This window comes from Caretta caretta, chromosome 5 (assembly GCF_965140235.1).
Source record: "Caretta caretta isolate rCarCar2 chromosome 5, rCarCar1.hap1, whole genome shotgun sequence".
NCBI lineage: Eukaryota > Metazoa > Chordata > Testudines > Cheloniidae > Caretta > Caretta caretta.
Genome location: NC_134210.1, coordinates 135,931,624 through 135,959,028, shown reverse-complemented (window position 1 = coordinate 135,959,028; position 27,405 = coordinate 135,931,624). Strand labels below are relative to the sequence as shown.

Here is a 27,405-nt window from a genome sequence, read left to right as displayed (position 1 = left end):
AAGCACGTAGCACAAGCTATACATAAATAAGAGAAATGTTGAGATGGCTCTGCTTGTAGGTGGCAGTTACCTGGAGTGCCCAACTGCTAGAACTGGTTTGTCTCCACTTGCTAAGTCAGAACTCTTTGAGAACTCTCCCGAAGCAGTCCCCTTTCAGTCTAGCTTAATGCCGTCATTCTGCAGGTCCCGGTCAATATCCCACCAGGACAGTGCCACCCTCCTCCAGCTGCTCACACCACAGAGCCTGGGGGACGCAGGCTGATACACATTAGTGACACTCACCTGTCCAACCACTTCCGAATCTGGGCCAGAACGAGGGCTCGGTGGTGAACAGTCTCCAAGTTTCCTCTTGGCATCTAAAAAATAAATCCCAACAATAATTCCTCTTAAGTATGCTAAGAGCTCTGCACCTGAAATCCTGGTCAGGCCAGGCCAGCAATCCACAACTCCTCCTCACCCCCAATGAGGGAACGGGGGCTTCACTTTGACTGCAAGGTGAAGGGGAGGCAGGACCTTCACTTTGAAGAAACAGTTTTACCCAATCTAAGAGATGGTGTCAATGTCTTTACAGTTCAATAAGACATCCCCCTCTCCACAAAGGCTGCAGAACTAGAAGGAACGTGACGGAGCCAAACATCACAGTGCTGTGCTAGTGAAAGAGACCCCAGAAGAAAAGTAACCCCAAGAAGGAGGTTGAATCTCAAGGGAGACTCAATGCAAGCAGAGAAATGCAGGAAGCAGACCGTGTCAATGCCCAGGAGAGAGTCCAATCTCTGAAGGGTTCAGTGTCAACGATGTAAAATGCTATCGACACTAACAGGACTGCAACAGGCAAACAGTGTTTTCCTGGAACACCCCACACTACTACTGTTGGCAAAGGCTGGAGCAGGCTCTGCCGAGTCTCTGAGGCAGGCAGCTCCTTACTCTGCCCAGACAGATAGGAGCTGGGAGTAAGTCTGTAATGAGAGGATCTAGAGCATGGGCTGAGCAGGGTCTGAGACAGGAATCCTCCAGCAGCCCAGCCTGGGAAGAAGGCCTGGGCTAGCTTTGTTCTCCTACTGGCAAGGAAGTCAAGCCCTAGGAAGGGGCAAGCTGCACAGGCATTTGAGCAAGCAGGTTTCCTCGACTTTACAGAAAGGCTTTGTCATGTGTCCGACACATGACTCCACAGCTGCATGGCTTTTCCATAAAACTGAGAAGAGATTTAAGGGAGAAACATGACACATGCTAATCAAGCCAGGAACTGCTTCAGGGAGCAACTTTCTCGGGCCCTGGGTTCCAGCAGCTCATTCTCATTGCTGCCAGTCTAGTCTTTAGTTTTCCTTTTACTGGACACTAACAAAAACCTTTGGGACAAAGCATCATAAGAACGGCCAGACTGGGCCAGACCAATGGTCCCTGTAGCCCAGTATCCTGTCTTCTGACAGTTGCCAGTGCCAGATGCTTCAGAGGGAATGAACAGAACAGCGCAATTTATTGAGTGATCCATCCCCAGTCATCCAGTCCCAGCTTCTGGCAGTCTGAAGTTTAGGGATACCCAGAGCATGAAGTTGTGTCCCTGATCATCTTGGCTAAGAGCCATTGATGGACCTATCCTCCATGAACTTATCTAGTTATTTTTTGAACCTAGTGATATTTTTAGCTTTCACAATGTCCCCTGGCAACTAGTTCCACAGGTTGACTGTGCGTTGTGTGAAAAAAGTATTTCCTTATGTTTATTTTAAGACTGATGCTTTATAATTTCATTGGGTGACTGTGAAGGGGTAAATAACACATCCTTACTCACTTCTCCACACCAGTCACGATTTTATAGAGTTGTCTTCCCTCCCCCACCCATTTAGTCGTCTCTTTTCTAAGCTGAGCAGCCCCAGTCTGTTTAACCTCTCCTCCTACGGAAGCTGTTCCAGACCCTTAATCATTTTTGTTTCCCTTCTCTGTACTTTTTTTTCCAATTCTAATACATCTTTTTTGAGATGAGGCAACCAGAACTGCACTTAGTATTCAAGGTTTTATGGATTTATATAGTTGCATTGTGATATTTTCTGTCTTATTATCTATCCTTTCCTAATGGTTCCTGACATGGTTTGCTTTTCTGACTGCCGCTGCACATTGAGCAGATGTCTCAGAGAGCTATCCACAATGACTCCAAAATCTTGCTTGAGTGGCAACAACTAATTTAGACCCCATCATTTTGTTTGTAGAGCTGGATTATGTTTTCCAATGTGCATTACTTTACACTTATCAACACTGAATTTCATCTGCCATTTTGTTGCCCAGTCCCTCCTATGTAGGAGCACTCTCTGAACCCACTCAGAGCATGCTAGTTTGTTTTGGGAGAACCATGTAGGAACCAAGCTTTGAGATGAAGCATGGACAGGTTGGGAGGAAGAAATCGGCTGTGTTGATGTGATAGGAGGTTTGGAGTGAGGGGCAATGAAATTGGTGGGCGAATTGACATTCTGTTGAGGAACGGAAACCACGGTTGTCTGGGCCACGACGGTGCAATCAGAATTACCGTGGCATGATCTGTTCGTATCTTTGTCAGAACTCTGTGGAGAACAGGTATTAGGGGAAATGCATATACACCTCTACCCCAATATAACGCAGTCCTCGGGAGCCAAAAAAAATCTTACCGTCTTACAGATGAGACCGCGTTATATCAGGGTAGGGAGAGGAACCACTCCCCGCCCCAGCTCACCTCCGCGCGGCCTCCCCCTCCTCCCCTGAGTGCACCGCCGCTGCTCCGCTTCTCTGCCCCCGCCCTCCACCCCCGGCTTGCGGCACCAATCAGCTGTTTGGCACGGGAAGCCTGGAAGGAAGGGGTATGGGGGGGAGAAGTGGAGCGGCGGTGGCGTGCTCAGGGGAGGAGGCAGAGGTGAGCTGTGGCGGGGGGCGCAGCAAGTAAGTGCGGGGGGGCGCAGAGGAACTGCTTGTGGTAACACGAATTCGGATATAACGAAGTAAAGCAGCCCCGCTCCCAGGAGTACTGCTTTACCGCGTTATATCCGAATTCGCATTATATCGGACAGAATTATATTGGGGTAGAAGTGTAGTAAGTCCTGGTCCCATGAGATCATGAACGCATCTCCCAGGGAATGTTTGCCCAGTCCCGCTCAGGAGCAAAATGTGGGACATTTCATTTTTTTGCAATTGTGAAAAGGTCTGTGGTTGGGTAGCCCCAAATGCGGAATATGTTGCGGATGATTGTGTTGTTTATCTCCCATTCATGATCCCAGGGAAAGCGTCTGCTTAATTCGTCCGGGAAGATAGGCGGCTGATATCGGATGTTGTTTGCAAGGCACCAATTCCAGAGCTTTACAGCTTCTGTGCAAAGCAAGTGACAGCGAGCTCCTCCCTGCCTGTTCACATAGAACATGCAAGTGATGTTGTCTGTCATTATCCGTACATGTTGGTTCCGGATCAATGGGAGAAAGTGATGGCAGGCGTTGTGTATGGCTCGAAGTTCTAGGACGTTTATGCGTAGGGAGGTTTCAGTTGAAGACCACAGCCCCTGGGCTGTGTGGTGGGAAATGTGTGCACCCCACCCTGTGAGGGATGCACTGGTAGTCATTATGAGGGATAGAGCATCCTGGAGAAAGGGACTCCAGAGCAGAGGCTGGAGAGAGTCTTTGACTTGGAAAGGTATGGATAGAAGCTTGTTTAGAGTGTGTACATTTGGTCTGTAAACCGTAGCCAACCAAGCTTGGAAGCACCTCATGTATAGTCGTGCTTTTTGACCATGAAAGTGCACGAGGCCATGTGACCTAATAGTTGTAGACAGTCTCGAGCAGTGACCTGAGGACTGTTGTGAAGTTTCGTGGCCAGTAGTTTTATGGTGCTGAAGCGGTCGAAAGGGAGAAATGCTAATCCTGTCCGGGAACTGAGGTGTGCTTCTATGAACTCCAGGTGCTGGATAGGAGATAACATGGATTTGTTTTTGTTTATTTTTAGGCCGAGGGATAGGAAGCAAGTGACAGTGAGCTGCGTGAATCGAAGCGCTTCGTCGAGCATTGTGGCTTGGAGGAGACAATCGTCGAGGTAAGGAAATATTATGACCCCTTGTTTCCTGTGGTAGGCAGTGACTATGGCTAGGAGCTTGGAAAAAACTTGGGGGCAGTATATAGGCCAAAGGGTAGCACCCTGTACTGAAAATGTGTGAAGCCAAGGGTAAAATGAAGGAAACGTCTGTGGGCCAGATGTATAGTCACATGAAAATAGGTGTCCTGTAGGTAGAGGGCTGAAAACCAATCGCCTTCCTCCAGCGCTGGGATTATGGTGGTGAGGGTCACCATTTTGAACTTTTGCTTTTTGATAAATTTGTTGAGCCTCCTGAGGTCGAGGATCGGTCACCATCCCCCGGTTTTCTTTTCTGTTAAGAAATAATGGGAATAAAACCGTTTCCCGCTGTGTTGTTCGGGCACGAGTTCCACTGCTCCCAACAGAAGGAGTTGTACTTCTTGGAGGAGCAGTTGCTCGTGAGAAGGGTCCCTTAGGAGGGATGGGGAGGGTGGGTGGATAGGAGGCAAGGATATGAAAGGGATGGAATAGCCAATTATGACGATCTTTATGATCCACTTGTTGGTGGTAATGTTTTGCCACTGGTGGGAGAATGGCCGTAGGCAGTGTCCAAAACTAGAGACATGGGGCGCAACCACTGAAGTGGGAACGTTGTTTTCTATACCCTCGACCAAGGCTTCATATCTGCTTATTAGTGGGAGGGGGTTGAGATGCTGCTGAGGAATTGGGGCGGCGACGCTGGTATCTGGGTCTTTGGTGTCGCTGCTGTTGTTGCTCATGTGACCTATGGAATTGCTGGGTGCAGGCGGGGTAGCATGGGCGCTGGTAAGGTTGAGATCCACATTGTCACCTTCTGGTCGTAGGGGTTTGAAGTCCTAGGGACCGGAGAGTTGCCCTGGAGTCCTCCATTGAGTGAAGTACGTCATTTGTCTTGGAGGCAAAGAGTTTGTTGCTGAAGAGACGATCTTCAATGGTACTCTGGACCTCTTGAGGAAAGGAAGAGGAAGAGAGCCATGAAGCTCGGCCCACGACAACTGCTGTAGCAGTAGATCTTGCTGCAGTATTGGCTGCATCGAGGGCCGCTTGAAGAGCAGAACATGAGATGATTTGTCCCTCGAAAACTAGAGCCATAAATTGTTGTTTCTTTTCTTCTGGAATGTCATCAGTAAAGTTCATGAATTTATTGTAATTTTTGTGGTCATATTTTGCAAGAATGGCAGTATAATTAGAGTTGGAAGGGACCTCAGGAGGTCATCTAGTCCAACCCCCTGCTCAAAGCAGGACCGATCCCCAATTTTTGCCCAAATCCCTAAATGGCCTCCTCAAGGATTGAACTCACAACCCTGGATTTAGCAGGCCAATGCTCAAACCACTGAGCTATCCCTCCCCGCCAATGTGAAATTATAACATAGAAGATGCGTATACTTTACGTCCGAGCAGATCTAATCGCTTACTGTCCTTGTCGGATGGGGTGGAGTGGGGAAACTGGCGCTTGGTCTTTTGGTAGACTGCGTCTACTATCAACAAGTTCGGTGCTGGGTGAGTGAAAAGGAATTCAGAGCCCTTGGAAGGGCTGAAGTACTTGCAGTCCGCTCACTTACAGGTAGGTAGGCTTGCAGCAGGAGTCTGCCAGATGGCCGTAGCAGTTTCCAAAGGGCTACGTAGAACGGTAATGCAATCCTAGAAGAAGAGGGTTGCAGGATGTCCGTTAACTCATGCTGCTGTTCAGGAACCTCCTCCAAGCTAATTCTTAACTCACTTGCAACTCTTTTCAAAAGATCTTAAAATTTTGAGAAGTCATCCGAAGATGACAGGGGAGGAGGAAGTAGGGCTTCATCAGGCGTAACAACTGGGTCTACCGGGTTGGAGACAGGTTGTGACTGATCCTCCAGTTGTGATGGTGCTGCCTGGTCCCTTACGTCAGTGGCAGATTCATCAGCTGGCGGTGGCGAGCAGGTGGTATAGCTGGCTGTGGTGGTATAGCGAGTGTGGTCTCGAGAGTAAGATGCCCATAGAGTCCAATATTGCCACTGTGGTGGGAAGGGGATGGGTGGTGCCATCCAGGGGTTTACACACCACGGGGCAGGATCCCGAGAGTAGAACGAGGTGATTTTTCTGTGACCTCTATTGACTGGGGTCTGAGGATGGTGAAAACTCCCCCTGAAGACCAGCTTCCTCATCACTGGAGGAAGGCTGTCCGGACCCTGACTGAGCATTTGGAGAGAAGCAGGCATTAAGCTGGGGTGACTGCAGGATGGGTGACACCAGCAGGTCCCTTGACTGTGTAAATTGGGGTGCTGGAGCTCCTCCGTGAGGTGAGGGCTGTGCAAGAGGAATCTACTGTGAACAAAGGTTCCTCTGCACCAGTGTCCTGAGCATTGTTTCACTGCCAGTCAGCTCAGCGGGAGACGGTGCCAGCAGAGCAAGAACAGCCTGCGGGGGGGTCAGGCACGTCAGCATGTGTTGGCACCGCTTCCGTCGCAATGCTGAATGGTGCCACGAGAGAGGCAGGCAACGGGAAGCCTGAAGCCTCAGCACCGGAGCTTAGTGCTACTGCCGCAGCTGAAGGCAAGTTTCGCCCGGCGCGTCAGAAGTGCTCAGCTGGGGAAGCACCAGGAGGGAGGCTGTAGATCTGCCCGGAGAAGTCTTGTCTCACGAAGAACTCTTTGCAGGTGAGAGGGTGCCGTTTTTTTGAAGTCTTTTTGTCTTTCTTTGAGGCGGGGGGAGGGACGGGGGGCTGTGGCATGTAGCAGAGTCGGCGCCCGGGTCTGAAGCTTACCCTAAAGATTTCCGAAGGCGGAGCAGTTTTAATCTCAGCTCCCTGTCCTTGTGTGCCCTGGATTTAAGTTTGCTGCAGTGGGCACATATTTGGAGGATGTGGGACTCCCCCAAACATTTTATACAATTTGAATGGCCATCCGAAAGAGGGATGACATCCTTGCAGTTATAGCAGCGCTTAAAGCCTGGGGAGCCAGGCATGTCGGAAGTAGCTGCCTCTGACAAAGGAAAAAAAATATTTTTTTTTTGGTAGTTTTAGAGAGAGAAAAAGACAGGAAAAGTGGTATCTAAGTACTACTGGTAACAAACTAACAGGGAAGGTATATGCACGAAGGGAGAGAAAGTCTCTAACGAGTCTGCTGAGCTCAGTCTCAGGACGGAGATGGCAGAGAAGGAACTGAGGAGACTGGTCACACATGCGTACTATTAAGGTACGCTCAGAGCGCCGGGGGTGGGGGGGGGGGGGGTCTGCACGTGTGCAACCGGTACGAGTACTGCTGTAAAGATCTCTGAGCGAAGGCGCAGGGACGCACCAACACCTGGAGTGGAGCGCCCAATCTCGAGTCCTTTACTTAATACATGAACTTGTCTGTTCTTTCATTAAAGTGATTCAACTCCTCAAAGCAGAGGCCCTGGAGGTGTTCTGGACCTCCCTAGGAAATCCTGACAATTGTAGCCAAGAATCCCTTCTCATGAGATTCTGCAAGCTGTGTCTGCTGAATCCACTATGGCCTGGAGAGTGATTTTTGCCACTAGCTTGCCCTCCTCTTTGCAGATCTTAAATTGGGCTCTGACCTCCATGGGAAGCCTCCCCATAAAGTCTGCAAGCTTGGAATAGTTATTAAAATCATATTTTCCTAAAAAAGCCTAGTAGTTAGCAATACAAAATTGCAGGCCTGCAGAGACGATGACCTTTCTCCACAGGAGGTCCCATCTCTTTGAACCCTTGTCAGTCAGTGTGTTCATTAGATAGTGTGACCTGGCCCTTTCCTTAGCTGCCTGTACCACCAGTGAGTTGGGGCTGGGGTGAGAGAACAAATTCAGCTCCTTTGGTGGGGATGAAATACCTTCTGTTGGCTCTCTTCGGTGTGGGGGCATAAGATGCCATATCGCTCCGGATGGCTCTAGGATGGCCTCATTAACTGGGAGGGCCACCTTACTCGGTCCCTCCGGTTGCAGGATATCCAAGAGCAAGTGTTGAGGGCCCTGGACCTCCTCCAGTGGGATCTGGATGTCATCGACAACTCTTTGCAGTAGCTCCTGGTACTATGGTCGTCCACCAGAGATGGAGAGGACAGAGCGATGGCTTTGTCCAAGGATGAAGGAGAGACAACTATTAGAATCTGCAGGTCCTGATCAATGTCTTCCTCCACATACGCTGATGGATCCCTAAGGCGGCCCTGAATGCCTGCCCATGGACCCCAATGAAGCCAGAAGGAGGGGTCAGTCAGCTGTAAGGTACCCAAAGAAATCACTACCAGCAGTTCCTGGGGAAGCCGTATCCGGAGGGATACTGAGTGTGACTCCTTGAATGCCTGTCATGGCTCAACCGTCTCCCTGCAGATAGTCTGAAATCTGCTTCTCCAGCAGTGGTGAGGTCATCTGTACTGGAGCACTCCTGCCGAAGGGCTGTAAGTGGGATGGCTCCTGGGACACCAGAGTAGCATCCTTCTCTGGTGTAGTAATATCCCTCGAGAGGGCTAGGCTGGAGAAGCAAGGAGACTGAGGATGAGGTAAGACTATATCCTCCAGTGTTGTGTAAGTCTCCATATGCCCCAAGTGCCAGCAGTCAAGTCTGATGGAACCAGTGCATCCCTGGAAGCCCGGTAGTCCTCGGACAAATTAGATGGTATCAATGATAAGTGTAGGCCTTGCTGAAGCCCTAAGCACAACTAATAGTATGGACCAAAGACTGTGAACCAGAGTAGGCCTGGCCTCAGCAGAATCACAACACACTAGATATTAGCTAAAATAAGCACATTCCTGAGAGGATGGTATAAGAACATCCAGATCTCTCAAGTAACTGTGTAAACACATTCCCAAGAGATGGTACAGGAACCCACCGACTCCTCCTATGATAAGGATGGGATGACAGGATAATGGAGGAGGATGTTTTGTTCAAACTAGCAGGTACAAGAACAAGGGTGGCAACTAACAACATCTGGAGTGTGACACATAACTTGTTTGTATCGATGTATAAAAGAAGTAGTCAGAGGAGGGGCATCTTTGTATCGGCAGAGGGGAAAGCATCCTGTTATGCTGACGGAGCCTTGTCACAGGCATACATTTGTTAGTGTCCGGTGACCTGGTGGTCAGGGTGCTAGTACTCTGTTTTGCTGACAATGAACCTGGATGAGCACCTTTGCCACCAACCAAGCCTGTGGACTCGCTCTATGAAAACATCGAGGCCGGCTGAATCCACATGCTGCATGTCTCCTAACGCAGTAAACACCAGAGCCCCAAGAATAGCAGCATTAACAACTCTGCAGAGCCAGCAACGCTCCCCAGCACTAACACCTCACAGACAGAACCGGCGGATGTCATTCCTTACGCTTTGATACTGGGGTGATCATTAGAATCAGTGGATCATTTTTTATTTATTTTACAAAAAAAGCTAGGAAGAATAAACACTATTTATAATCGTCTTTACAGGTGCTACAAATAGTTGAGGGAGGACATCCAGGAGAGGACACAGGATTCCAACTCAGATCATGGAGCCATAAGGACCTGGAGAGGCATGGGTCTGCATGGTGCCGCATATCTTGGCAGAAGCACGAAGAGATGTGTGGGGGGGCCAATGGACACTGCTTGAAAGAGTTCCTGGACTCGGTTGCATGCATACCCCCCTGTGGGACCAACACTCAAAGAACTTACCTCTTATCCCATGACTGCCTACTTTGCTTAAGAACTCTTGGTGTGGGTCCTCGTCAAAGGCTTTCTGAAAGTCCAAATACACTATGTCCACTGCATCACCCTTGTCCACATTTGTTAACCTTCTCAAAGAATTCTAATACGTTGGTGAGGCATGATTTCCCTTCACAAACGCAGCTTTGACTCTTCCACAACACACTGTTCATCTATGGGTCTGGTGATTCCATTCTTTACACTCATTTGCCTAGTACCGAAGTTCAGCTTACCATCCTGCAATCGCTCGTATCGCCCCTGGAGCCTCTTTTAAAAGTCAGCGTCACATTAGCTGTCCTCCAGTCCAGAAGCTGATTCAAGCAATAGGTTATATATTACAGTTAGCAGTTCTGCAATTTTATATTTGAGTTCCTTCAGAACTCTTGGGTGAATATCACCTGATCTTGGTCACTTATTTTTTCTCAATTTGTTCCAAAACCTTCTCTATTGACACCTCAATCTGAAACAGTTTCTCAGCTTTGACACCTAAGAATGGCTCAGGTGTGAGACTCTTCCTTGCATCTTCTGCAGTGAAGATGGATGCAAAGAAATCATTTTGTTTTTTGGCTTCCTTGAGTGCTCCTTTAGCATCTTGATCGTCCAGTGGCCCCAGCGGATTGTTTAACCAGCTTCCTGCTTCTGATGCGCTTAAAAAAAAATTGCTGTTAGTTTGTGTGTCTTTTGCATGTTGTTCTTTGAATTCTTTTGCGGCTGCCTAATTACACTTTTACACTTGACTTGCCAGAGTTTAAGCTCCTTTCTAGTTTCCTCAGTAGGATCTGACTTCCAATTTTTGAAAGATGCCTTTTTGTCTCTAACCATCTCATTTACCTAGTTTAACCATGACAGCCTTTTTTGGTCCTTGACTCTTTTTTATTTGGGGTATACATGTAGTTTGAACCTCTATTATGGTGTTTTTTAAAAAAGTTTCCATGCAGTTTGCAGGCATCTCACTCGTGACTGTTCCTTTTAATTTCCCTTTAACTAGCCTCCTCATTTTTGTGTACTTCCCCTTTCTGAAGTATCAAAACAGGCGGCAGGGGCAAGAGCATACGAAGCACACGGGACGGAGGGTATAAAGGCAAATGGGTGGGGGTATGTGCGCTTGGAACACACAACAGATGGTGTCAAAGCAGGTGGGCAGGGTGAGAGCATGAAGCACAGGACAGATTCATTTTCATGCAAATGAAGTCAAGAGACCATCTACCTCCCAGTCACATGGGGCTGAAGCTCAGGAGTGCTCACACCCAGCAGAATGGCAGAGGTTTGGAGGGAGGAGGGGGGGGAATTCACCATCGTCAATGGGTAAAAACCTGGCCCTCAGTGTGTGTGTTCACCTTCCTGAAGCAGGGCCTTTACTACAGACAATAGGCACCAAGAGATCACCCTCTGACCCGGTGATTTATTGAGGTGCTTCAGTGTCACCGAGACCAGCCACTGAAGCCTTATTTATTTGAAACTCCCTCAGTTCTGTCTGGACCCTCTCCTGCCCGGGGCTCCGAGAGAGGCAGCATGAGCTGTAATGCTTAGGATACAGTGGGATCAGCATCTACAGTTCCGCATGTTTGTGAGTGGTGATCCCATAGCCTGGAAAGCAACAGCAGTTGTTACACGGAACTTGACAATGTATAGCTCAGCTAGCTACTACCCTCTCCGAACAGCTGGGTGCTGCGTTACAGTGGGGCTTCCCCAGCGTGGGCTAACACATGGTGCTGCAGCAGTACCATGACAGCTGACCTGCAGGATGAGCTTGGTGTCCTGGGGTACAACGGTGACTATGCGGGAGCCTCGCTCCACCTTGCGAAGTGTCTCGTTGGGAGTAGAGGAGCTGCTGAAGCCTGCCTGCAGAACTGAGAATGGCAGAGGCATCAGCAAGGGTATGATAAGTCCCAACATACAGTGCAACTTCCCCAGTCCAGCCACAGGGTGTCTGCCGAGTTCCTGCTGGGAACCCACCCATTACTAGCGATGTTCTAGCAGTGCCTCCGGGCATCAGCCAGCTTCCGAGTCCCACTGTCCCAAGCACCATCGCGCAGTCTGGAGGAGACAGCCACTGCCTGAGTCCAGACACCAGGCAGAGACACACACGAGCAGCTGCCAGAAGCACAGAACATGGACATTGCCATTCTTCCTCATCCTCCTGCTCCTCCACAACACCCCCAAGCTTCCCATGTCCAGGTGCCAGTCAGATGCTGCCCAGCATGGTTCACCCGGGGATCCCTTCCACCCTACGTGTCCCCCACCGGGAGCATCCAGCCTTGTTCTGGGAGGTGAAGGCAAAGCCTGTCAAAGAGGACAAGAGGTGGCTCCCACCAACTGACTGCTTCCCCTGCAGGTGGCCCACACAGCCAGTCCTGTCCCCAGCCGCTTCTGCTCCTGGGGGCACCCTGCACAGTCAGTCCTGCCCGCAGCCACTTCTCCTCCTGGGGGCCAGGCAGGCGACCTGCACAGTCAGTCCTGCCCCCAACCGCTTCTCCTCCTAGGGGCCAGGCAGGCAGGCGGCCTGCATGCCCAGTCTTGCCCCCAGCTGCTTCCCCTCTTTCTGCAGGCCAAGGCACAGTGATTTCAAGTGTCCTTTGGTCACTCCTGTTATATCACAGATCAAAGACAATTTTTGGAGAGTAAGCTACTCCTCCCTGTGCTAGGGAGAGCTGGGAAGTGAGGGAGGGAGCTCCCAGAAGTGGATTAAGAGCCCCCACAGTCACAGCCCATGAGAGGATATAGGGAACTCACTGGCACCAATCAGGAGCAGCCACTCTGGACAATCAAGAAGTGGCACCATGGCCACGACAGGGCGCCTTGGAAGTAAGCTTGTCTAGGTTCCATCACAAGGGCAGAGGGCCCAGGAAGCAAACAGTAAGGCCAATTACATACCAAAGGCCATATCTGAACGTTTACCTTTCAGTGATGTGTCCCTCAAAGATACACACTGGCAGGTGTGGGAGTGGGTGGTCACCAGCAAAAACTCATCATATATGGCAAATGAGGTAATGTTGGAAGCCACCTGTGGAAAGTGAATCCAATGAAATCTCTGAGCACCAGCAGCAGCAGATGAAATCTAATAATCTCACACCGACAAGTGAAACCACATCAAAACAAGCTTTGGTACCTCCACATCATTAATGAAAAAACGGCATCGCTCAGTCAGACCCAGGATGGCCTCCTATAATGAAAAGGATGTACAATTACAATATGTTACAGCATTGGCTTAGTGGCACCATTGTTATAACTGAGATGGGTCTTTGCTATATGCCCATTACTTTTAGACTGTCAGATTTCCAAGGGGACTGGAATGCCTCATGCTTATTTTCAACACACCAGTGCAGTATTGAAGGAAGTTGGGTAGAAATTTGTTTGATCACCGAGAACTCAATGTAAAATGTGTTTACTTGCTTTAAAAAAAAAAAAAAAAAGGGGGGTCTCCAGACCCTTGCGGTTGGAAACTCAGCAACATCTTTCCACTGAAAGCTTCAAACTTGACCTAGGTGGCATCCTTGATAACGAACAGCACACTTGCCATCTCTGAATAACTCTGGTCGGGCAACAACAGCTAATGTCTTGAAAGCCACCAGACCCAGCTGTGCAGTGCGCATTGTTTTACTTAGCTTGTAAGCACCCCAAGGCCCTCCATGCGGCAGCATGGAAACAGGACATTGGGAGCCCACTATAGTAGAGACCAGTGTGTGGACTTGGAGAGGAGATTAACATACAGTTTCTAAAAAGGAAGTGAACTGGAAAAATAAAACCAAACCATAATAATCATTGAATGCAACAATTAGTGACAGCCCTGACAGGAAGTATAAGAAAGACAAGATGGATGAGGTAATATCTTTTATTGGACCAACATCTGTGGGTGAGAGAGAGAAGCTTTAGAGCCACACAGAGCTCTTCTTCAGGTCAGGGAAAGGTACTCTGAACATCACACCTAAATGTAAGGTGGAACAGATAGTTTAGCATCATTAGTTAGCACGTATTCTAAGGGACCATTCAAGGTGAAATGACTAACACCCCTGCAGTCATATGACAAAAAGAGTGGTGTCAGAGTGTTACAGATTGTTGTAATAAACCATGAATCCAGTCTCTCTCTCTTCAGGCCATGAATTTTAGTGTCTAGCAGAGTAATGAATTTAAGCTCCCAGGCTTGTCTTTTGAAAGTGTCGTGCAGGTTTCCTTTGAGGATTAGGATGGGTAAATCAGATACAGAGTGATCGCTTTCTGTCCCAATATTCCTTCGGTAAGGACTTGGCTATACTTGCAAGTTAGAGTGCACTAAATCAGCCCCGGGCGCCCTAACTCCTGAGATGTCCACACTGGCAAGGCACGTATAGTGCCTGGACTCTGCAGCTGGAACGCTCCTGGTAATCCACCTCCACGAGAAACATAACGCTTGCTGCACCCCAGCTGAAACGCCCGGCTGTCAGTGTGGACGACGTGTTGCATTACTGCGCTGTGACTGGCTTCCGGAAACGACTTTAGGGAATTATGGGACAAGCGGCCACTCTTGTCATTGTTTTGAACTCGGCTGCAGGCATGCGGATATCCCCTTTCAAAGCTCTGTGACAGCTGGCTGCTTATCTGCTCTGAGACAAAGCAAACCATTACTGTGGAATGCTGCTGCTGTGAGTGAGAGAGAGCAGGGAGGGGCAGGCGGAAGGGGGTCTGCTGCTGTCTGAACTTACAAGATAGCATGCTGACATGCTCTCTGCCCCCCAAAACACAGTCTCCCCCCCCACACACCCCGTCACACTCCACCACCACCCCCATTTGAAAAGAACACTGCAGCCACTTGCACACTGGGATTGCAAGTGCTGCTAATGTGGCCATGACAGCGCACTTGCCGCTGACAGTGTAAACCCACGGCAGTGTTTTCCCTGCTGCGGTCTCCGAAGGCTGGTTTAACTCCCAGCGCTCTACATCTGCAAGTGTAGCCAAGCCCTAAGAGTGCTGTGGCCTGATATGAGGGGTCTGCCTGGGTGCTTTTGTTTGTGTATTTTGGGTTGGGTTGGGTTCAGGTCCAACTGTGATGACTACCTTAACGAGGCAAACCGACATCTCTCCAACACCACCTACAGTACTATAAAGAACTCAAAGGTCACCCCACATCACAAATTTACCCTGGAACTTAAGGATATAATCAAATCCTTCCCCAAACAACTCCAAGAGAAGTTTTACAAATCCATCCTCCATGAACCCACAGCAGGGACCTTCTACATGCTTCCCAAGATACACAAACAAAGGAACCCAGCCAGTCCCATCATATCTGACCACGACACTTACTTATCGGGACTCCTAGAAACCATTCTCAAACCACTCACCACACAAAGGGCCAGCTTCCTCCAGGACACAACTGACTTCCTCCACAAACTCTGCATTATTAACAACCTCCTTCAGAACACCACCCTCAACCTCACAGATGTCACCTCCTTATATACCAATATCCCTTACAATGACAGCATAGCTGCCTGCCTCAAATATTTACAAGACAATGGACAACCCTCAAATCTCCACCCCAACCACATCCATTTCATCCTCATCCACAAGAGCAAACAGTTTGTCCAAACCATGGGAGCAGCTCTGGATACTAGGATGGCTCCTCAATATGCTAATATCCTTTGCATGGCCACATTGAAGATGATTTTCTGGAGAAATGCATCACAAAACCAATGCTATACCTGAGATACATCCATGATATTTTCATCCTCTGGACAGACGGCTTAAACTCCCTCATACATTTCCACCACAACTTTAACAACCACCCCTCATCCATTCAACTCTCTTTGGAACACTCCCACACCAGCATCAGCTTCCTGGACACCAAAATCAGCTTCAACAATGGAACCCTACAGGCAACAATATGCAAGAAACCCACGGATCAACACACATGCTGCATATATTCTGTAACCACACCAAGAAATCTGTTACCTACAGCCAGCCATTTAGATACTGCAAAATATGCTTCAGGGAGAAAGTTCAGGTTACACACCTTAATACCACCTTCACCAAACAAGGACACTCCACCAGAGAAGTAGATCGCATCATGGAATAAGCCACCCAAATACCCTGAGAGAACCTGCTTCAACACAGAAATAAAGCCCACTCTGACCACCAGCCCCGAGTTGTCACCTACCATCCTATGCTGGAACCCATATGGGTATCATCAAACTACAACCCATACTTAATTGGGACCCCATCTGGAGAGAAATCTTTCCTGAATCCCCACTTCTGGCCTTCAAACAAGCCCCCAGCCTCTCCAAGCTCACCATCAGAAGTATGCTCCCCACAGACCAGGGCACACCAACACCACACTCTACCAGAACAGATGAAAAACCTGCCAACATATCTCCACTGTTACTATGATCAACACCTCCCACAAAACACCTTTCAAGAGCCATAGACGTTACACGTGCCTATCACAAGTCAACATGTGGTGTACCTCACCCAGAGCACTAAATGCCCCAGTAACAACTATGTGGGTGAAACCAGACGGACTGGAATAAACTCACTACACTCTAGAATAAACTCACACAGTAAAGTGATAAAAGACAAAACCACCCTCTCACCTGTGGGTGAGCACTTTTCACAAAGCGATCACTCTATCTCTGACCTATCAGTCCTCATCCTAACAGGACACCTGCACACCACTTTCAACAGACGAGCCTGGGAGCTTAAATTCATAACTCTGCTAAACACTAAAAATCATGGCCTGAACAGAGACACTGGATTTACGGCTTATTACAACAAACCATAATCCACTACCCCCACCTTTTTGTCCTATGGCTGCAGAGGTGTTAACGGGCCACTCTACCTTGACTGGTCCCTTAGAATTTGTGCTAACTACTTATGCTAAACAACCTGTTCCACCTGGCATTTAGCTGTGATGCTCGGCGCACCTTTCCCAAAACTGAAGAATAGCTCTTTGTGGCTTGAAAGTTTGTCTCTCTCACCAACAGAAGTTTGTCCAATAAAAGATATTACCTCCCCCACCTTGTCTCTCTAATATCCAGGGACTGACACAACTACACTGCATACAGGAAGTGTAACAAGTCAGATCCCACAATCCTGTTCAGATGTATTAAGCGTTTAATGTCATAAAAAATATTGACAAGTACTGCATGTTCACATAGTGCAGAGCTACAGTTGCCAGGGGGACCTACCATCTGAACATCCCTTCATTTAAGTCTCCATATTAACGCAGGGTTTTCCATAATAATGCTGGATTTTGTGCATTATAAACCATCAGACATTCTCTGGGCAAGGCATGTGTAGGTGGCTATGCTGGTCACACACAGCTCGCTCTGCAGGCACTAAGGAGGAGAATGCAACGCTAAGGAACGTTTCTAGACCTTGTCCTCCCGATGCTCAGTCCTCCTGGCCCATATGGTAGGTGTTTGGGACTAATTTTCCAGAACTAGGTGCTGAACCCACTAGCAGTTCACTTACTTCTCCACCAATCACGGCCAGTGCAGTCTGCACACATGGAGAAGGGAATCGCACAGCAGAGCCACTGCGGCTCGTCCAAGGTTCGAGGGCTGGAGTGGGAGCCTCTGAAGATTAACACAGACGATTACGGCTATTTTCCAACTTGGCTGACAAAACAAACATTACACCTACACAAACATGCCCCGTTGTCACACGTGCCTCATAAAAACAGCATAGGTGTGTTTACAGCAGAATGTACTTGTATAGAGTACAAGCGCAAGATATGAAACAGAACGGAGCTTGGAGACCATTTGAGCCCAGCATATAGCAAGTGTAACAAAGGGGGAATTTTCAATATGATATGTATATAAATCTTAAGTATGCCTCAGTTTCCCTCTGTACTTTGCATTGCTACCCACTAGGGGTAAAAGCATTGTGTCTCCTCTTGGTGAAGAACAGCAGACATGAGGTGTGCAGGTCACCTTGCCATGTGGGGTGCACACATCAAGTAACTGCCTGGAACCTGCTGAAACTGACCCACATCAATGAAGAATCCAAAAGAGACAATGGGAAGCTCCAATTACCAGAATGTTCACACCTAGCAAATGACCAGAAAGGAGATTTTCCCACACCTCTCAGCAGGGAAGCCAAGCCAAGGCCCCAAAATGAGAACAAAGGGAAAGGTGCCCGATGGCAGAGTGAAGTGCTCCCTTTGAAGAGACACAGGGCTCTCACCTGGGACTGAGGAAGGGTCAGAGAGAGAGAGAGAGTGAACGCACACGAGCAAGCCTGGAATGGAGGCCATAGTGGCTTGGCTGGCTGATGGTACTGTGTTAGCCAGATGGACTAGGTCTTAACTTTTATTGCTCTGTGCTAATCTAAGGACTTCCGATGCCATGTTTCAGTTGAATACCAAACACTACTCTTTGCAGGGCCGGCCTTAGTGAAAATGGTGCCCTGGGCAAACTTGTATTTTGGCGCCCCCCTTCCCCTCCCATCATCACCCCTGGCTCCTACGGCTCCCTGAGCTCCCACCACCACCTCCAGGCCATTATCTATACTTCATATGGAATGTCCACAGGAAAGCCCATTCAATGTATATCGGCGTCTCCCATGGTCCATTGTGAGTTAAGTGTCCCTAGATGAGCCACTTACTTTGACTAGTCCCTTTAAGATGTGCTGGCTAACTACCTTGTGGGCGTTACCCCAGGAGCAAACATTTGAAATACAGGTATAGAGCCAATACTCATAACTTCAAATACAAAAATGATACATGCATACAAATAGCATAAATATATTCAGCAAATCATAGCCTTTTCATAGACATCTTACATGCCACGTTTTGTACAAGATTTGCTGCAAATATATAACAGTGGTTGCAACAATGATCGACATGGTCATGTTTTAATCAGATAACGTCACAATGAGTAACTGCTACAACTAGCAAATTCCTAGGCCACTGTGAGCAGAAGGGCAGAAGTAAGGGTGGCATGGAATATGGTGTATTGTCACACTTACTTCTGTGCTGCTGCAGTGGCTTGTGGTGCCTGGCGGTTGGCCTGCACATCAAGGCAGGCTTCACACTGTCACGTGGGGGCTGCATCTTGCCAGAGCCCTCAGCCCTCCTGGCTCACCATGAGCATTTTTACAGGAAGTACCAAGCAGTAATAACAACAATAATAATAATACACGAGAGAGAGAGAGAGACAGAGAGAGTGAGAGTGTGTGTGTGTGTCAGTCAATCTGTGTTCGGGGACTGTGAGAGGCAGAGAGTATGTGGGTGTGAGAGCTTGTGTGTGTTAGGGAAGTCAGAGAGACCGTGAGAGCACTGTCACTTTAAGTCCCTGCTTCCTTCCTGCTAGGCCCCCAATTCCCTCACTCACGTGAAAGTTTTGCTCCTCCTGCCCCAGGCCTGAGACCAAACAGCTGGGCTGGGGCAGAGCCGGAGCCCTCAGCTGAGGAGTGAGTGAGGGGACAGGGAGAAGCCCGCTGACCCAGCGCAGGGGAGGGACTGGAGAAGAGAGGAGTCTGACCACAGCCAGCCAGGGGAAGCCCGAGCCCCTTGTGGCGCCCCCCTGGCTACGGTGCTCTGGGTGTGGGCCCCGTTTGCCTGGCCCTAAGGCTGGCCCTATCTGTATGGAAAAGTCTGCCTGGTGTCACTGCAAATACTTGAGGAGGTTCATTGATCCCTGAAGAGCGTACAGGTCTCTACCAGGAGTCTCTCTCAGTTGGACTTTCTGAGCAGAGCTCATAACGTGAACAGGAGTGCTGGAGCCCAGGGGCTCAGTCTCGGAGGTGGTGATGCTCCGGGGCCTACCCTGAAGGGAGAGTGGGACCCCTTAGGGGTCTGGCACACTGAAGGAAGGGGTTCCTCCAAGGGACTATTTAACATCTGGGGCACAGCATAATCCCTGCAGATCCATGACAGCAGCTGGGAGAGGGTGGTGGGGTCTATGGGCTCAGTCGAACATTTGTTACATTAGGGATAAAGAGGCAAAAGTCACTGAGTCCCCAATACCACATCGGTCTTTCGAAAGCCACTGAGCTTGGCCTTTCATTTCAAAACACAGCTATGGCTATTCTTTTCTTCAAAAATTAGATACATTCAGATACAAATCAGTACTTTAACGAAGTCCAAAGAGCCAAGTAATGCGAAAAGCATCATCATGGACATGCAAGTCCATGCACGTTCTTATACTCTAACTGGCTAGTTAAACCTCAGGACAGTTCCACGACAGTAATCAGTTCCCAAATCAGCCATCTTGACGGGGATCTTACACTCACCACAGAGGTACTTCAGTATCCGCCCATCAGCTAGCTGCAGAGCTACTGCGCTGGTCTTCGGATTATAGCACAGGCTGATCACATCCCCATCCACAGGCACAGACAAACTAGAAAAAGTTACACCAGAGAGAATGTTACAACGCTACAGTGGATACGCATCCGGTGCACCACACACGCCTCTACGTTGAATGGGGAGGGAAGGGAGAGGCGAGCGGACGCTGTTTCTGGTAGTGCTAGTTGGAGGTGAATGGATAGATAACACGTTAGTCTCCATAACTGCTCTCTGCAGAGGGATGTTAAACGTGCACCAATTCAATTAATACTGTGAAGAAGAGTAAAAGTCCTGGCCCCAGTCCCCCACTGGCTTGGGACACGTGCCTGCCAGCAACACTTCACTGATCATGGTGCACTAAAGGACTCACTCTCATCATGGGCATGTGTAACCCCCCTTCCCAGATGGCCAGAGAGCCTGCAAAGCCCACAGCTCTTGCACAGTCAGGCACAACTCAAACATGGTTCAGACCTGTCTACATCACAGGACTGCAACATGTTGGGCACTGCCAGGTTTTAGTGGGCCCCCAAAGAAATGGATTTCTACAACACACGTGGGTGTGTCTGCCCATGCTTCAACCCAATACCCTTTGAATCTAGGAGCTTTACTAGGAAGAGAACTCAGGCTAACCCCATCAGCAGGCAATGGGCACCACTACAAAACATGGAGCTTTCCCAGCAAGGTACCTGGGGCTCACTGAGAGGCTCCTGGAGCATGCTGGGGAGGCAGAGGGGGTTGCAGCTATAATCCTCTCATTGGTCAAAAGGAGTCATTACTAACTTTTATAGTAGCTTGAGTTTTTTGAGATGTTTCGTCCCTACAGGTGCTTAACAATGCACCTGTGCGCTCTCAAATGGAGAATGCAAAGCAGTGGCCATGGTCCCGCGCTTGTGCAAAGCAGCACCTTGTGTCCCCACACGAGGGCATGTAAGGAGGCACAGACCTATTACCAACTGGTTCCTTCTTGACTGTGAAGCAGGGCCTCCACAGCTGAGGGGGAGGAAGACAGGAGGTGGAGCACTCGCAGGGACAAAACACCTTGAAAAACTCAACTTACTGTAAGTTAAGTAAGCTCTCTGGGTATATGTCCCTATGAGTGCTCCCCCATTAGAGACTCCCAAGAAGTAATTCAATGAGAGGTGGGTACTCAGGAGGCAAGTCTAAGATGGTTTGGAGGACTGTGACACCAAAGGCAGTATCATCCCTGGAAGGACGAATAGCAGCATAATGCTTGGCAAAGGTATGGATGGAAGACCAAGTCGCAGCACTACAAATTTCTTATACAGGAATATCCCTCAGTAGAGCTACAGAAGTAGACAGAGCTCTGGTGGAGTGTGCTGTCACGCTGCAGGGGGGTTGCATCCCAGTCTCTCTGTTCAGGCCATGATTTTTAGCAGATGTAACAGGAGGAAGCAGACCCCACTGGGGCTAGAGATTGCTGCATTAGAAGGACCTTGAATCTAGCTCCTCTATCCATCCATGATCTGCCCGTATGTACCTTACCTGTAGACAGGATGTGGGCATCTCCAAGGCAGCATGTCACTATGGGGAAAAGACCTGTGGCAGATCTGGCGGGGCTTAAACCCCAAGGCCTTTGGCATAACCCAGGAGGTGGCAAGCCAAAGTAAAAGAGGAGAGAAGGGATTAGCTCCCTTCTAATCACTACTATAAAATAAACTAATTAGAACAAAATAACTAAGAAATAGAGAAATTGAAAAAGACTAATGGAATACTGAGAAAAGGCTGGAAGCTGTAGAATCAGCTGGATGCGCAATCGCGCTGTCTTAAGCTGCAGGCAGTTGAGAAGGAACTGCATGGCGGCTGGTCCTTATCTGCCCTTGTTAGGAGGCATGAGGTGCTGCTTTGTGCAAGCACAGGCCCCAGACTCTGCTTTGCATTCTCGGGGTTGAGAGTGCACAGGTACTCCCATGGTGGAGCACCCATAGGTACAGATACTCAGAAAAGCAGCAGATATTCGGATCAAGCAGCCGCTGCATTTTACTGCCCCCAAGTGGTATAGTTAATTCGGGTGGTTCAGCTGCCTCCCTGGCATGAGCAGTGGGGACTCTCAAGTCCAGAGGTCCCCATCCTTTCTGTGGGAATAGCACATTCCTATTCCCAGAAGACTGTGGCAGGCGCCAGACACCCCGCTGCTGACATGCCGCCAAGAAGCGGCAGCGGAAAGAAGTGTCCCCGCGGAAATGCCAACTCTTCTCGGCGGCATTTCGGCAGGTGGTTCTCCGCCGGCCTTGCTCGGCAGTGGCATTTCGGTGGCATGGTGTCTTGCGGGCGCACACAACTGCTCCGGCAGGCACCACTGCACCCACGGGCACCACGTTGGGGACCCCTGCTCAAGTCGCTTGGACAGGCCACAGAATCCATTACAAACTACCAGCTGGGTTTCAGAGTAGCAGCCATGTTAGTCTGTATCTGCAAAAAGACAAGGAGGACTTGTGGCACCTTAGAGACTAACCAATTTATTTGAGCATAAGCTTTCATGAGCTACAGCTCACTTCATCGGACGCATTCAGTGGAAAATACAGTGGGGAGATTTATATACACAGAGAACATGAAAAGATGAAGTGAGCTGTAGCTCACGAAAGCTTATGCTCAAATAAATTTGTTAGTCTCTAAGGTGCCAAAAGTCCTCCTTTTCTTTTTACCAGCTGGGTGTGGTAACAATGGAAGATCTCTTGGCTATTCCCAGAGTGGGGTAAAGCTCAGGGCTGAGGGGAGATGCTGAACTGGCATCCCTGAAGAGCCAAGTCCCCTATTTAGCTTCTTGTATCTCTGCCCCGAACGGGTCTGGCCCTGACCCAGTGGGAACTCCCCTGGGAGATGCATGACACCACCTTGTGCCCCATGCTCATTCAACAGCATCTGTCGAGACCCCAGTAACATGCTGGCCTATGGGCAGAAGCCCCACATGGACTCTTGTATTACAGAGCCATTTCCAGCACTCCTGTCGCTGCAGCACACAAGTATCCAATCTGATGTGACACCTTTTGCTAAGAAATCCCCACGATTCAGAAATTCAGCCACAACAAGACAACTGCAGGGAGGAGCCTAATAGCACCCAGAGTTTACAGGATGCACTGGCTCACCAGCAGGAGGCAGCGAGCACGTGTACCACAAGCCCATCCCAGGCCCCTGGAGCAAAGGACATAAAGAAGGGCCAGACTGGGTCAGACTAAAGGTCCATCTAGCCCAGTACCCTGTCTTCCAACGGTGGCCAATGCCAGGTGCCCCAGAGGGAATGAACAGAACAGGCAATCATCAAGTGATCTATCCCATTGCCCATTCCCAGCTTCTGGCAAACAGAAGCTAGGGGCACCATCCCTGCCCATCTTGGCTAATAGCCATTGATGGACCTATCCTCCATGAATTGATCTAGTTCTTTTTTGAACCCTATTATAGTCTTGGCCTTCACAACATCCTCTGGCAAGGACTTCCACAGGTTGACTATGCATTGTGTGAAAAAACATTTCCTTTCGTTTGTTTTAAACCTGTTGCCTATTAATTTCATTGGGTTTCCCCTAGTTCTTGTGTTATGAGGACTAAATAACACTTCCTTATTTACTTTCTCCACACCAGTCATGATTTTATAGACCTCGATCATATCCCCCCTTAGTCGTCTCTTTTCCAAACGGAAAAGTCCCAGTCTTATTAATCTCTCCTCATATGGCAGCCATTTCATACCCCTATTTTTGTTGCCCTTTGCTGAACCTTTTCCAATTCCAATATATCTTTTTTGAGATGGGTCGAACACATCTGCACACAGTATTCAAGATGTGGGCGTACCATGGGTTTATTTCAATGCAATATGATATTTTATATCTTATTATCTATCCCTTTCTTGATGATTCCCAACATTCTGTGAGCTGTTTTGACTGCTGCTGCACATTGAGTGGATGTTTTCAGAGAACTATCCACGACTCCAAGATCTCTTTCTTGAGTGGTAACAGCTAATTTGGACCCCATCATTTTATATGTATAGTTGGGATTATGTTTTCCAATGTGCATTACTTTGCATTTATCAACACTGAATTTCATCTGCCATTTTGTTGCCTAGTCACACAGTTTTGTGAAATCCTTTTGTAGCTCTTCGCAGTCTCCTTGGGATTTAACTATCTTGAGTAGTTTTGTATCATCTACGAATTTTGCAGCTTCACTGTTACCCCTTTTTCAAGATCATTTATGAATATGTTGAACAGGACTGGTGCCAATAGAGACCACTGGGGGACACCACTATTTACCTCTCTCCATTCTGAAAACTGACCATTTATTCCTACCCTTCGTTTCCTATCTTTTAACCAGTTACCAATCCATGAGAGCACCTTCCCTCTTATCCCGTGACAGCTTAGAGGCCTTTATTCATTTCTAGAATCGCGTGAAAGTTTTCATAAGCAGCACAAGGAGTGTAAAGCTCCTTTCCAGTACCGGAGATGTAGGCACCCTCCCTCTGCCTCAGGACCTCCTGTCAGATGGTGGATGACGGAGTGCGTGGCAAGCTGCCCCTGGCTGACTGCCAAGAAGGTGTCGTCCTGCAGCCAAGTGAAAAGCCGGAACGCTAGTGGGTTCACCTGCTTGCTGCCGCCGCACACCTCAACTCTGTACAATTGAAAGAGAGAGAAATTGAGAGTCAGTGTGCCCGTCACACCCACCATCGCTTCCTGGAGAAGAGGGCGACCCTGGCACTCCGGTCAGCAAGGGGATAGAAAAGGTTACTAAACTGTTTTGTAACTGTTGTTTTTCCAGACGTGTTGCACATGTTCATTCCGCTTCAGGGTTTGGTGCGCCCAGCGTGCGGCATTGGAGATTTTTCCCTTAGCAGTACCTGTTGGAACAATGCACGTGCCCTCTGCCACCTTGTGCTGCTGAGCGATAGTATAAAGGGCAGAGCCACCCCTGACTCCCCATAGCTCCTTCTTACTTGGCAGACAGTGCTATACAGGGTAGGGAGAGATGGGACATGGAATGGACATGTGCAGCGCATCTCGAACAAGAGTTACAGAACAGGTTATTGCCATTTTTCTTCTCTGAGTGATTGTGCATATCCATTCCACTTCAAGTGATGCACATTTGGTGAATTCAAGTGATGAATTCAGAGGTGGGGTTGGAGTCTGTCTGACCAGGGATTGTACAACTACACCTCCAAACCTGGCATTGTATCTAGAACATTGAGATATGGCATAATGAGATGCTAATATATGTACTGATGACCAAGTTGCAGCTATATAAATGTCCTGTATAGGCACCTGAGTTAGATAAACTTCAGAAGCTGTGTGCTCTCTCATTAAGTGTGCTACCATGCTACCTGGCAGAGTCACACTGGCAATGTGATAGCACAAACAGGAAATCCATGACAAGATTCTCTGAGTTGAGGCTGGAGTACCCTTCAACCTGTCCATGACTGCCATAAACAGCTATGAGAATGATCTAGTTCTGTCCAAGTGAAAAGCTAATGCTCTCCTGACATCCAATATATGGGCACAAAGCTTAGGAAAGAAGGCTGGTAAGTATATTGCCTGATTAGTTTCTCACTTGATGTCACTTTGGTCAGAAACTTAGGATATGGACATACTCTTAAAAGTATCCTTTTAAAAAATATATACGGTGGGTCAGATACCAGGGCATGAAATTTTCCTACTCGCCTTGCGGCAGTAATTGCCACCAAAAAAGGCACTTTTGTTGAAAGATGAAGCGACAAACAGGTAGCCAGCGGTTCAAAGGGCAGACCCTGTTAACATCAGATTTAAATCTAAAGGAGCGATACAATCCTCTACTTGGGAATGATAACCAGGCCAGACTCTTCAAGAATTGGAGGGACTTCAGACTAGAAAAAAAGGAGCAATTAGAAATTGGAGGGTAGAAAGCAGAGATAGCTGCTAGGTGAGCCCTGATGGAACTAACAGAAAGACTTTGCTGTTTCAGGAAGAACAGCCCAGAATATGCTGTATAGCAGTGGTCCCCAACCTTTCTGTGGGAATAGCACATTCCTATTCCCAGAGGACTGTGGCGGGTGCCAGACACCCCGCCGCTGCCATGCCGCCGAGAATCGGCAGTGGAAAGAAGTGCCGCTGCCATAATGCTGCCGAGAAACGGTGACGCTTCTCGGCGGCATTTCGGCAGGTGGTTCTCTGCCGGCCGCGCTCAGCGTCGGCATTTTGGCAGCACAGTATCCTGCGGGCACACACAAATGCTCCAGTGGGTGCCACTGCGCCTGCGGGCGCCGCGTTGGGGACCCCTGCTGTATAGGAACCCGGAGAACCTGGAGAAACCCCTTTTGTTGAGACCACAGGGAGAATCATTTCCACTTTAACAGGTAAATATACCAAGAAGATGGTTTGAAGAGACTTCCTCCTGGGGCGTTACAGCCTGCACGCTCCATGGTTACGATGAAAAGCAATTGGCACGGGACAAAGAAGGTGACCATGGTCCTGTGAAACAGGTCTGCTGCCTCTGGAGGCAATGTCAATGGAGTCCTGACTGAAAGACTGAGCAGAGCAGAAAACAAATGCTGGCAAGGCCACGCCAGTGCTGGGAGGATCATGCGAGTATAATCCTGCTCGACTTTCAATACCCAGGGGAGGAGTGGAACCGGAGGGTAAGCATACATGAATTTGGTCTTTCCAGGGCAACAGGAATGCGTCTGTCAGAGACACTGGACTGTGACCTGCTCTTGAACAAAACTGCTGAAGCTTTATTGTGATGAGCTGAGTTACAAAGAGGTCTATGTGAGGAAACCCCGGGCTTAAAATAGGAGTCTGACTATATCAGGCTGGAGAGACCACTTGTGATGACTAGCAAAGACCTGCTCAAGTGGTCTGCTGGAATGTTCTGGACAACCAGATGGCAGGAGGCTTTGAGGTGAATCTCTGTGTTCCAAACACCCAAAGGTGTATCTCCTCTTGGCATAAAAGACATGATATGGCCCCTCCCCATCTGTTCATGTAGACCATCTCTACTAGTTCTTACAGACAACACAGCAAATTCCTTCCCTTGATATGGAGGAGGAAAGCGTGACAAGCAAGATCAGGAATGGGCAAACTATGGCCCAGGGGCTGCATCTGGCCCTTCAGATGTTTTAATCCAGCTCTCAAGCTCCCGCCGGGGAGTGGGGTTCAGGGCTTACCCAGCTCCGGCACTCCAGCCAAGGAGCAGTGTCAAGGGCTTGCCCCACTCTGCATGGTTCCCGCAAGCAGCAGCATGTCCCCCCTCCAGCTCCTATGAGTACAGGGCAGCCAGAGGGCTCCGCACGCTACCCCTGCCCCAAGCGCCACCCCCACAGCTCCCATTGGCCAGGAAGCACAGCCAATGGGAGCTGCAGGGGCAGTGCTTGCAGATGGGGCAGTGCGCAGAGCCACCTGGCCACGTCTCCGTGTAGGAGCCGGAGGATGGACATGCCCCTGCTTCTGGGAGCTGCTTGAGGTAAGTGCCACCCAGAGCCT

At 49.0% G+C, this 27,405-nt stretch overlaps 1 protein-coding gene across 2 annotated transcripts in view; it reads right to left on the bottom strand.

Moving 5' to 3' along the window:
* Positions 1–27,405, bottom strand: part of ELP1 (elongator acetyltransferase complex subunit 1) — a 115,746-nt gene that overhangs the window by 41,596 nt on the left and 46,745 nt on the right. For both annotated transcript variants that reach the window (XM_048849682.2, XM_048849679.2), the window contains exons 14-20: positions 24,395–24,565; positions 19,903–20,009; positions 17,140–17,243; positions 12,809–12,862; positions 12,598–12,703; positions 11,437–11,549; positions 283–356 (exon numbers count right to left, since the gene is read on the bottom strand). In XM_048849682.2, the coding sequence (XP_048705639.2) occupies positions 283–356; positions 11,437–11,549; positions 12,598–12,703; positions 12,809–12,862; positions 17,140–17,243; positions 19,903–20,009; positions 24,395–24,565 (729 nt within the window). The remainder of the gene's footprint in view (positions 1–282; positions 357–11,436; positions 11,550–12,597; positions 12,704–12,808; positions 12,863–17,139; positions 17,244–19,902; positions 20,010–24,394; positions 24,566–27,405) is intronic.